Source organism: Elgaria multicarinata, chromosome 6, assembly GCF_023053635.1.
Source record: "Elgaria multicarinata webbii isolate HBS135686 ecotype San Diego chromosome 6, rElgMul1.1.pri, whole genome shotgun sequence".
Classification (NCBI taxonomy): domain Eukaryota; kingdom Metazoa; phylum Chordata; class Lepidosauria; order Squamata; family Anguidae; genus Elgaria; species Elgaria multicarinata.
In genome coordinates, this window is record NC_086176.1 from 105,376,073 (window position 1) to 105,387,712 (window position 11,640).

An 11,640-nucleotide genomic window follows, 5' to 3' on the forward strand; every position below is an offset into this window, starting at 1 on the left:
GAGAGCCCACAACCTCCCTAGGTAACTGGTTCCATTGCCGTACTGCTCTAACAGTCAGGAAGTTTTTCCTGATGTCCAGCCGGAATCTGGCTTCCTGCAACTTGAGCCCGTTATGCTGCACTCTGGGAGGATCGAGAAGAGATCCTGGCCCTCCTCTGTGTGACAACCTTTCAAGTATTTGAAGAGTGCTATCATATCTCCCCTCAATCTTCTCTTCTCCAGGCTAAACATGCCCAGTTCTCAGTCTCTCTTCATAGGGCTTTGTTTCCAGAGTAATGAGAAGGTGTAAAAATAAAGTGGGGGGAAAATGATGTGAGAAGCCCCGATGGAGTGGGAGCCGTGTGGGTGGAAGAACAGAATGGAGTGTCTGGAGAAGGAAGAAGCAGGAAGAGATGCATACAGAATAATAGTGAGACATCTAAGTTACCCCTCTTTCTGGTCTTCCCCCTATCCAGACAGATGTAGGTGGCCCTGTTAAGCAGCCCCCTGGCTTGGTGTGCTGCTTGGTAATGCCAGGATGGTCCAAAGAAGAGCAGTTGCCATCCATTATTTCATTGCGGATGGAAGGGCCAACCTGGTGTTTGCCACCCAAACCTGGGTAGATGAGCTGGGTACCACTGGTCTGTCCTAGCTCTGTCTGCCTGGATACATAGGGTAGAATCCATCTGAAGTCCTACTTAGAGTAGACCCATTGAAATGAATGGGACTTAAGTTAGTCACTCCAGGTATAAGGTGCAGAATAATTAAAAGAGTAGGAATCTTATAGTTTACTATTCTTCTCTTCTCATGTATTGGTATTTCTGAAGTTTGCATTGCAACTTTAGGCCAGTTCACACACGCATGTGTATCACTGCTGTATCAACAGCATGTGAATGTGCCATCATAGACGAATCACAGAAGAATACAGCTTTTCACTCCACAATCACCTCAAATTCAGTGCTTTTCGGTAGAGCTGCTTCGTTTCACATATCTGATCAGTAATCAAATGAAAAGAAATCAAGATAGTGATACCAAGCACATTTGGGGTGAAATCAGGCTACGTTTGTAGAGCAGTAGGGTCGATTTGCATTCAGTACAAACAGACCTTTTCCTCTTAAAGGTTGAATCCTGGGAAAACTGCTTCTGCAAGATGGTGCTGACTGACTGGCTAGTGCCCATGATGTCACAATGTCATCTTACTGGGGAAATTTTCCAACTTTTTCAAAAATGTTTATCTATTTTTATAAGACAAGCAAAGAAGGTTAAATCCAACCCTTGCACAACGGGACTTCACCTTGATCTCCTCCGCACTGCAGACCCCCATGTGCTCTTAAATTTGCCCTCCAGAGGGCCCCACAATCCTCTGGAGCAGATTTGAGAGATGGGGCTGCAGGAGGAAAGAAAATCCATTCTGCCAGTGAGTTCCATTCTGCTAGTAGATGGCCAGCACTGGATCCAACACTGAATGTATAAAGAAGTAAATATACATGTGGAGCTTTTTGATTTATGAATTACATTATGGAAAATTGAATTCAAAATTCATTTGAATTACTGCTGGGGCGGGGGGGAGAGGAGATTTTCCATTGATTTAGAGTTCAATTTGCCAAAAGGCAATTCTGTTGTGCAGATTTTGCAGCCATGGGCAAAACCAGTGTGGTGTCGTGAGACTTGGGAGATATGGGTTCTAGTCCCTACTCTGCCATAAAGATCTTTGGGTGCATTTGGGCAAGTCACTGACTCCCACCCTAACCTACCTCACGTGGTTGTTGTGAGAATAAAATGGAGAGGAAGAAGGTTATGTAAGCCGCTGTGGGTTCCTTGCAAACAGAAAAAAGGTGAGTTATTGTTAATAACTTATTGTTATTTATATAGCACCATCAGTGTAAATAAAACTAAATAAAAAATATCAGGGTGAAGAACCGGCTTCAAGTCATGTCCACGGTTGTGAGAAGGAACCAGTTCTGTCTTTTAGGTATATCCCAACGTACATCTATTACCAAGCATATATATTCTGGAAATTCCTGTACTGGCAGCAGAAATGGTGCTTAGTAATGCTTTTGATTTAGCATTACCCAGTCTAGACAGGTCTGTATTATTTTTTTTAAAAAAATAATGTAATATGCAGTTACAGCCTTACAAGAATAGAGAAGAAATAGCTTGCTATGTCTACAAATTGAGCATTTGACGGTCTCAGCATTGTCAAATTTAAAAATGCCCATGGGGGAAAAATATCTATGGAAAAGTAGAAAGAACTGATTCAGCAGAAAACTTCAAAGGAGAGTGAGGGTGGGGGCATAGGGGGGGGTCAGAACCAGTTTTGATTTCAGCTGCTTTTAGGGTCACTGAAATTAAATTGCTAAGAAACTTACCAAACTAAATTAGTACAAATCCTCATACTGTGCTTCAGTAAATAATCAGTTAACGATTTTCATTTTGCTATGTGCTTTATTATCTTAACTTAAAATAAGTCACATTTCAAGCAAAGTAAATATATTACTGCAGCAAATTGGATTAGAAATAGGACGTTCTCCCCTGGTGCGAGTCATGAGAATTGTAATGTTGGATCAGATAAGGTTCTATCTAGCCTTATAATAGTTTTTCTTACAGCATCCATTACCACTTTTTCATAGGAAAAACAAGTTTTTTAAATCACGTAGATTAATCAACTGAAGCTGAGACCAGAAAGGTGTCTGAAAAAGTATCTAATGGTTGGAAAGTGAGGTTCCAGCACTTAAGGCTTTTCTTTGTGCAGAATCTGGACTATTTTGCATAAGAAACTGCCTTATATCCAAACAGATTATTTGTCCATCTAACCCAGTATAGCCTAATCTGACTGATAGATGCCAGAGATTGAAACGGTGATACTCTCCATGAAAAGCAGACATTCTACCACTGAGGTATGAACTCTTCCTAAAAGTTCTTTATGGTGTTAAAGAATTTTATCATTAATAGAATGATAAAAGAATTTTATCATTAATTTTATCATTAATTTACCCTACCCAGTGCCTGTTTGCATTCTCTTCCCCTCCTTATTGTTTTATCATGGTTTTATTAGAATGTAAGCCTATGCGGCAGGGTCTTGCTATTTACTGTTTTACTCTGTACAGCACCATGTACATTGATGGTGCTATATAAATAAATAATAATAATAATAATAATAATAATAATAATAATAATAATAATAATAATAATAGACAACAGCAGCCTTATTAAAAAAAATGGAGTCGCTCTTACCTGTTTTGTCACTAGAATCCTTCAAAGCAGGAAAGCGAGAAAAAATGAAATCCTGTTTCCCATCACAGCTTTTTCATAAGACTCTGTGGGTGTTGGGTGGGAAAAAAAGGGCAACATTAACAATGAAGTGAGCTTTGTCTTCCAAGGACAGCGCATCGTACAGCTTGTTGATGGATGTTAAGCATACAGCCCTATGTAGATCATATGAACAGAGAAATAGTTTAGCAAATCATGCATGTAAAAAAATGCACCCAGTAATGCTGCCAGAGTTCACTCGAGGCCTATAATGAGATGTTTAGTATATACTGTCATCTAACTTGTTATAAAATACTTAAGGGAACGGGCAGGAAATGTTCATTGCCATTTCTCAAGCCATTTGTATAAAACACATTGGTGTCAATTTTAATGGCTATCTGACCACTGGAATTTTCATCAGATAAGCGTTTGATTGCGCGCACGCTACCACTCCCGGTTTTTCACGCGTCCTTTAAACGATGTCCGCCTCCCGCTCCTTCTTGCCTTTTTTCTGTCATAAAATGGACCCCTTTTAATCCGACTTTTTTTTTAAAAAAAAATGGAATGTGCCACCATTTCCTGCCACGTGCAGGAAAAGTGGTGCAATAAAAACAGCCCCTGAATGGGCCGCATGGTTTACTTCCTTTTTCTTCTCTGGGAAGAAAGAGGAAGTAATGTGGGACAGGAGCGGGGTGGAGAAGTGATGGTAGGGAACCGCAATTCTCCCCCTGCCTGATGACGCTCTTAGACAACAGATGCTTGATTCAGGTCTATTCTGTCTGGGGATAGTGTGGGAAATAACAGGCAGATAGACCAATTCGGACTGGGGATAGAAAGATTCAGGTTTCCACTTTCGGCCCAACCATATGAGATGTGGAAGAACCCCTAACCCCCCTCTATTAACCCCACAAGAGACGAGGGACAGGCTAAGCCCCTCTTTCTCTGGTGCCACTGGCCCTGTTAAAATCTGAACTCCCACAGAGAGTGCTCTAAAGATTTTTTAAAAAGTGGGCAGAAATCTAATCACAGGTCTCCTGCTTCTCACATAATCTTCCCTACAGCAGCCATTTTGTGAGAGCAACCACAACACTCCCTCAAAATTCCAAATATTCCCAGTGACCAAAAAATGATGGAGAACCCTGTGCTAGGCCATAAATAATAATAGAAGAGTTCTTCTCCATTGTCTTATTTCTTATTTTGAGACATATGAGGAGCACTAAAAACTTGTTAGTGAGGTGGGGGGTATGAAAAAAAAAAACATTTTAAAGAAATAGTCCCTGTCAGAAGAGTGCAACAATCTTCAACTTGGACTGGATGCTTTATTTCCATTCGTATAACCCTGGGAGTAATAGCCATCAGACTGGAAAAAATCAACTTATATCCCCATACCAAAAATGGGAAACACTAAAGAATGTTCCAACTATCGGACAGTGGCACTTATTTCACATGCCAGCAAGGTAATGCTCAAGATCCTGCAAGGTAGACTCCAGCAATTCATGGAGCGAGAATTGCCAGATGTACAAGCTGGGTTTAGAAAAGGCAGAGGAACTAGAGACCAAATTGCCAATATCCGCTGGATAATGGAGAAAGCCAGGGAGTTCCAGAAAAACATCAATTTCTGTTTTATTGATGATTCTAAAGCCTTTGACTGTGTGGATCATAACAAACTGTGGCAAGTTCTTGGTGGTATGGGGATACCAAGTCATCTCGTCTGCCTCCTGAGGAATCTGTATAACCAACAAGTAGCAATGGTAAGAACAGACCATGGAACAACGGACTGGTTTAAGATTGGGAAAGGAGTTCGGCAGGATTGTATACTCTCACCTTATCTATTAAACTTGTATGCAGAACACATTATGCGACGTGCTGGGCTTGACAAATCCAAGGCTGGAGTTAAAATCGCAGGAAGAAACATTAACAACCTCAGATATGCAGATGACACCACTTTGACGGCTGAAAGCAAGGAGGAGCTGAGGAGCCTTATGACAAAGGTGAAAGAAGAAAGTGCAAAAGCTGGGTTGCAGTTAAACCTCAAAAAAACCAAGATTATGGCAACCAGCTTGATTGATAACTGGCAAATAGAGGGAGAAAACGTGGAGGCAGTGACAGACTTTGTATTTCTGGGTGCAAAGATTACTGCAGACGCTGACTGCAGCCAGGAAATCAGAAGACGTTTACTTCTTGGGAGGAGAGCAATGACAAATCTTGATAAAATAGTTAAGAGCAGAGACATCACACTGACAACAAAGGTCCGCATAGTTAAAGCAATGGTATTCCCCATAGTAACCTATGGCTGCGAGAGCTGGACCATAAGGAAAGCTGAGCGAAGGAAGATAGATGCTTTTGAAATGTGGTGTTGGAGGAAAATTCTGAGAGTGCCTTGGACTGCAAGAAGATCAAACCAGTCCATACTCCAGGAAATAAAGCCAGACTGCTCATTTGAGGGAATGGTATTAAAGGCAAAACTGAAGTACTTTGGCCACATAATGAGAAGACAGGATCCCTGGAGAAGAGGCTGATGCTAGGGAAAGTGGAAGGCAAAAGGAAGAGGGGCCGACCAAGGGCAAGACGGATGGATGATATTCTGGAGGTGACAGACTTGACCTTGGGGGAGCTAGGGGTGGCAACAGCCGACAGAAAGCTCTGGCGTGGGCTGGTCCATGAAGCCACGAAGAGTCGGAAGCGACTGAACGAATAAACAACAACAATAGCTGTTACTGGAATAAACTCCCTGGAGTTCCCCAGAAGGAGGGTAGGATGCAAATATGATGAATAAATAAGATGAGATGAAACCTTTGCAGGTCAAGAGAAAAGCTAGCAGTCCGTCATTGGAGTTGGCTGACTGAACTGTGTCTTTCATTCATCTGTGGGGAACAAGTTACACATCTTGACTGAGCCTTGTGAAATTGTGGACAGAGAGAGGAGGCTTTAGTAGTACATATGTTGATATCAAAGTGCTACACTCATGTTTTAAGTTCGGAAAGAAGAACATATAAAAAAATCCCGAAAATCCCATTACTTGCTCCTTGCTAAATTTTCATCAAAAGCCTGGTTTGGAGCTTATCTGAAGTTGCAGGTACACCTCTGCAGTTCCGCTCTTTGAGATTGTTTCTATAGTCCTTTTATAGGCTAAGTAAAAAGCAGCTGCTCCTTCCATTTCTAGTGAAAGGATCTTAGACAGCAGGGCTGGGAAGAGATCTGCCTGCCACCTTGGAGCCCAGCTGCCAGAATAGACAATATTCCATTAGATGGACTGATGACTTGTTATAAAGTAGCTGCTTTGTATGGACCATTACTGGTCCAGTGTTAGAGCATAGAGTAGCACGTCAAAGTTTCAGTTGCCATGACAGTTTTGTTGTCTATACATGACCCGCCCCCATAATTGCCGGTACCCCTTCTGGGGAGCTCAAACCAGAGGGAGTTTGGCTGGTGACAGGCTTCAGGAGTTCTGAGCTTCTTCAAGGGTCAAAGCACTGATTCCACCTCATTATCTTTAAAAAGTGACCAGCGATTCAGCAGGAGAAGGCATCAAAATATTGCGTAATATCTATGATATGCTGCTACCAACTGCAAATGATGTTAATACTTGTAGAACAAGATAGAGACAAATTGCAGCATGTCTTGGAGAGGCGGGGGGGGGACTCATGCTTGTACTGGTTGTGATCTTTAGGAGGGACAAATAACCCCGCTGTAGCTGAACAGGACCTCAGACACTGTCAAAAAGAAAAGGGCATGGCATTAAAGAACCCATGTTAGATTTTGCAGGGTTCGGTTTGTGTCCTTATAGCTAGCAGCTACTGGTCTCCATTTAGTAATAGTAAGGGGCGGCCTTGATGGCACTGCACTGATGCCCTAAACCCCACAGTTTTGCTTGTGTGGGGATCCCTATGCCAAGGAGGGAGTGTGGGATTTCCAGAGTTCATTCAGGTACTGGAGCCGCCTCCCTCCCTCTTCCTGGCTTCCAGCGACCAATTGCCAGGCGCCATCCTCTCAGAACATCCCCCAAATCAACCACGGAGCGAGGTCAGGTGGAAGATCTGGCGTGACCTTGCTGCCACTGAAAAAGTCAAGGTAACTCCCTGACTTTTTTTACTGCGCAGGTTCGCGGGAAAGCCCTGCGATGGCTGTGAATCTGCAGCTGCGTCATATAATAGATGCAGAGCTAATTCGCAGCCCCACAGGGCTTTGAGCACATCAAGGCCACAGCTAGACCTAAGGTTTATACTGGGATCATCCAGGGTTCGCCCCTGCCTGAGCACTGAATCCCCTGTGTGTCATCTAGATGAACAGGTGTGACCCCTGGATGATCCAGGGATAAACCTTAGGTCTAGCTATGGCCATAGACAGTCCCATAGTTTGTCCTAAACTAAAAATGCATTTTAAGCCTTTTAAGACAGAAGAAGCATTGGAAGGATTCCTTGCAACATATCTGGAGAAAATCAGAAAATCCTTTCTGACTTTGGGCATAATAAATGTTTTACCAGGCCCCTTAAAAATATTTTCTCTCGTGTTTTGGGACATATACGTGCCTTCCCCTCTTTCTGTTTCTTTAATAATTTGTGTGGCCCAACCATGTTTCCTTCCAACAGATGAAGAGTTTCGAGCTCCAGTTTAAAACTTATGACTTTATTTTTTGCCAATGTTTCCAGAATCATGCTGAATGCCTCCCCACAAGACTCTGTGGTATTTTTAAAGGTTCTTAGCTTTCATTGTTCCAAACAAACAAATAGGATAGCTTATACAACAGCAGACATTATGATAAATCTGGACTGAACCACAAGACTGCACGCAACAGGGTGAAATCACCCAAAAACAACAGCACTCAAGTGTCAGGGGAAAGGACTGCACCCTATCCTCCCCACTATGCAGGGATGTTTTCTTTCTTTTTTAAAGGAGCATTCAAGCAGGCACCTGCAACCCATGGACAATAGTCCAGGAACAATTTAATCGGTTGTTTGTATACACCAGGCCTCAATAAAATTTACTAGCATTGATTATTAACTTTATGAGGGAGTCTGGATACAGTGTTCTCATTTCTTTTATGTACAGCTGTAGTCCAGTTACTGTCAGATTCCCACATTTTCCTCTGATATAGCGAACGTTTCAGAGAACAATAAAAAAAATTGGTAAATCTTTAGTCCTGCTGTGTGAATTGGGTGAGTATCCAACAGAAATGTGTGAAAATGGCATTCTCTAAGGAATGCTGAGTAGTAACAGCAGCGAAAGTGGTAAGCTTTAACAAAGGAAGCGCCCATTACGTTTACACTCACAACCAGTACCATCAGCGGCAAAATGGGTACGTTATTTGGTGGGCATATCTACAATATGTATATCAGACTTTGGAAGGGAAAACTGTAAAGTGTGAGGGGAAAACAGATGTCTCTAGAGACATGAGATGAACTAGTGCTGAAACTCTGTGATTGAGCACTACTCCAAGGCATATATTCATCACATTTCAGATGCCCATGTTTTCTTCATACTTTATATCAGCAGTGGGCAAATTATTTGGCCCTGAAGCTGCATGAGGTATCAGGTGTTGTGGGGGGGAAACATACATGTATGTATGTATGTATGTACACACACACACACACACACACACACACACACACACCATAGCAAACACCAGCGTACATGTAGGTATCTTTCCACTACATAAATGCAAATTGCTTGTTTAGTAGGTCCGCTTGAAGAGCATATTAAAGTAGGGTGACCATATGGAAAAGAGGACAGGGCTCCTGTATCTTTAGCAGTTGTATTAAAAAAGGAAATTTCAGCAGGTGCCATTTGTATGCCTGCAGCATCTGGTGAAATTCCCTCTTCATCACAACAGCGAAAGCTGCAGGAGCCCTGCCCTCTTGACCAGATACACTGTTCTCATGAAGAGAGAATTTCACCAGGTGCTGCAGGCAAACAAATGGCACCAGTTGAAATTCCCCTTTCTTTCTTTTCTTTTTTTAAAAATACAGTAAACATTTAATTCCGCACGAGCAAAATGTTTTACTAATGAAACATGGGTCGCAAGCATGAGATAAACACCCTGCCATCCAATAGTCAAATCAGTGGGCCCCACCCTTCTCCCTTCGAGTTGGCCAAGCGTTCCCTATTTGCCCAAGGGTTGATCTACAATCTCATCTCTTTATACTTTGGTGAACTCTCTATAGGCAACAACCCCTATAGGCCTGAGTTCAGTGCTCCCCCTTCTCCCCAAAGTCCACTCTCTCAAGCCACTGTCTCTGTGGCTTTGTCGTGGAACATTTCATATAGTTTGGACACATCATCACTGGAGACACGGATCCAGCCATCCTGGCGCATGTGATAGAGGTTGACTGTGCCCCCTGAGTAGGCATCACTGTGTGTGGCTTGGTAGATTGCACTGCGCGCCAGATCGTAGGCTTCCTCGACTGAGAGATCATGGGAGTAGCCATGGTCCATCACCCTGTAGGCATAGACAGAACCAGAGCCCACAGAGAAAACCGTGCCTGAGATGCGGTTCCCTTCGCTGTCCACGTAGTACAGACCTGGCCCTCGCTTGTCCCAGCCACAGATCATGGTACCCATGGAGAGCCCCATGCCCTTGTACTGATACACCACGTTGGCCAAGAGCTTGGAGGCAGCAGCCACAGAGAACCACTCCTTGTTGCGGAGTTCATAGATTCGGCACTGCCGTGCCAGCAGACGCTCCCAGAAGCTGCAATCAGCTGCACCACCAGCCATGGTGCCCAGCAGGTAAGGGTTGATTTCAATGACTTTCTTTACTGTTTGTGAAGCAATGTAGACCCCTGCTGTTGCCCGCAAATCCACTGCTACAATCACGCCATGCTGAAACTTGAAGGCCAGAGTGGTGGCCCCGTGCAGTAGCTCAATGTCGGCAGCCTCCTTGGCGGCGCCTTGGCTCAAGCTGGGACAAGGGGCGGCCAAAGCCAGCCGCGGCCCCGAAGCCTGAGCCGCTGCCACATTCTCACCCCCACCGCAAGTGCCGAGCGCGGGCAGCTGAAACTCGCACCCGGCCCCCAAACCAAAGAACCCGGCCCTGTTCACGGGCAGTTGAGGCTCCAGCAGACTGGCCAGCACCATTTTGGGTCAGGGTTATCACCGTGACTCTGAAATTCCCCTTTCTATACAACTGAAAGAAACAGAAGCCCTGTCCTCCTTTCCATATGGTTAATCTAAATAAAGGTGGGATAATTTTCTGATATTTGACATCAGACAAGTCAAGAAAAGATGAAACTAACTGGAAGAAATGAAAACCCTTTCAATCTAATTAGAATGATTTGCTCTAACTTTCATATTTCCTTTTCTAGAAGTGCTATTGGCAATTCGAGCATATATTTCTGACAAATATTTTATTAAAATATCCTGAAATATAACAGCCCTCTCCACTTTGGGTTATGCAACAGTGGTTCCTTTTTAGTCTATAGACATTTCCAATTCAAGGTATCAAAATGGTTGACAAGATGGGATGAGCAGTACTCCTGTGAGTTCAGGAAAATCACTTGTCTCATTTCATATGGAAATGTGTTCAGGGACGGCGATATTGCCTCTAGACATGTAAAATGTCTCTGGTAAAACTGAATTGCAGTTTCTCTGCTCCTGCTTCTCTAGTGTAAGCAAGACCGAGACATTTTTCAGAAGGCAGGGCTTTAAAGTACATCTACACTTTGACAGTGTTTTTTTTAAAATGAAGGCATAATATTTTAATTTTTTTCAGTGTCTTTAGACAGTAGAGCAGATAACAATATGATAGAGACAGATGGATCACTGTTTGCACTGCACTTTAGTTAAATGAGAGCCTGGGCATTTAATAAACAATCCAGTTAATAAGAATTTATCAATAAGACACAGACACAAAACAGCAGCATCCAGCTTTTTTTTTTTTTTTTTTTAAAAAAAATACAGTTTGAAAGCAATATAAACAAACATGTTTTCAATTGAAGAAGCATACGATGGCAGTGGGAGATATAAATCTATTTTGGAAGGGAGATCCACAAAGAGGGAGCTGCTACAGAAAAGGCCCTGCCCTATTCCCCAGCAGTAGAAAAAGAGGGGGCATGGAGCAAGACCCCTCAGATCAGAATCCTAAAGGGAAGTATCAGCACACACAGAATTGGGCCCAGAATATAAACACACATACAGGCTCATGCTTGTGCACACACAGGCATATATTGCCCTGGACTCCTGCTCTGGCCTGTTGAGAAATTAACATCATGGCTTCAAATAAGGTTTGCATTGTTACATTCATCAATAATGGCGGACTAGTAGATGACAAACAAATGCGCCCAGGAAAGAGAGCAAAAGGGGACAAGCTACTTATGTGCAATATAGCATCGGCACATAGCACCAACTGAGGCTTCACATTTGGGCAGTCCAATAAGCAAACTGGTGTTTATTCGTTCAGTTGCTTCCGACTCTTTG

The 11,640-nt window shown here is 43.1% G+C and overlaps 2 protein-coding genes across 2 annotated transcripts in view; both read right to left on the minus strand.

The window, feature by feature from the left end:
* Positions 1-3,295, minus strand: part of RAB27B (RAB27B, member RAS oncogene family) — a 68,211-nt gene extending 64,916 nt beyond the window's left edge. The window contains exon 1 of the mRNA XM_063128695.1: positions 3,214-3,295. The gene's annotated coding sequence lies outside the window, so the exon portion shown is untranslated. The remainder of the gene's footprint in view (positions 1-3,213) is intronic.
* Positions 3,296-9,323: 6,028 nt separating this feature from the next.
* On the minus strand, positions 9,324-10,321 carry LOC134400369 (proteasome subunit beta type-5-like). Its single transcript, XM_063128697.1, has one exon. The coding sequence runs from the start codon at positions 10,300-10,302 to the stop codon at positions 9,448-9,450; it is 855 nt and encodes a 284-aa protein (XP_062984767.1). The 5' UTR covers positions 10,303-10,321; the 3' UTR covers positions 9,324-9,447.
* Positions 10,322-11,640: the final 1,319 nt, after the last annotated feature.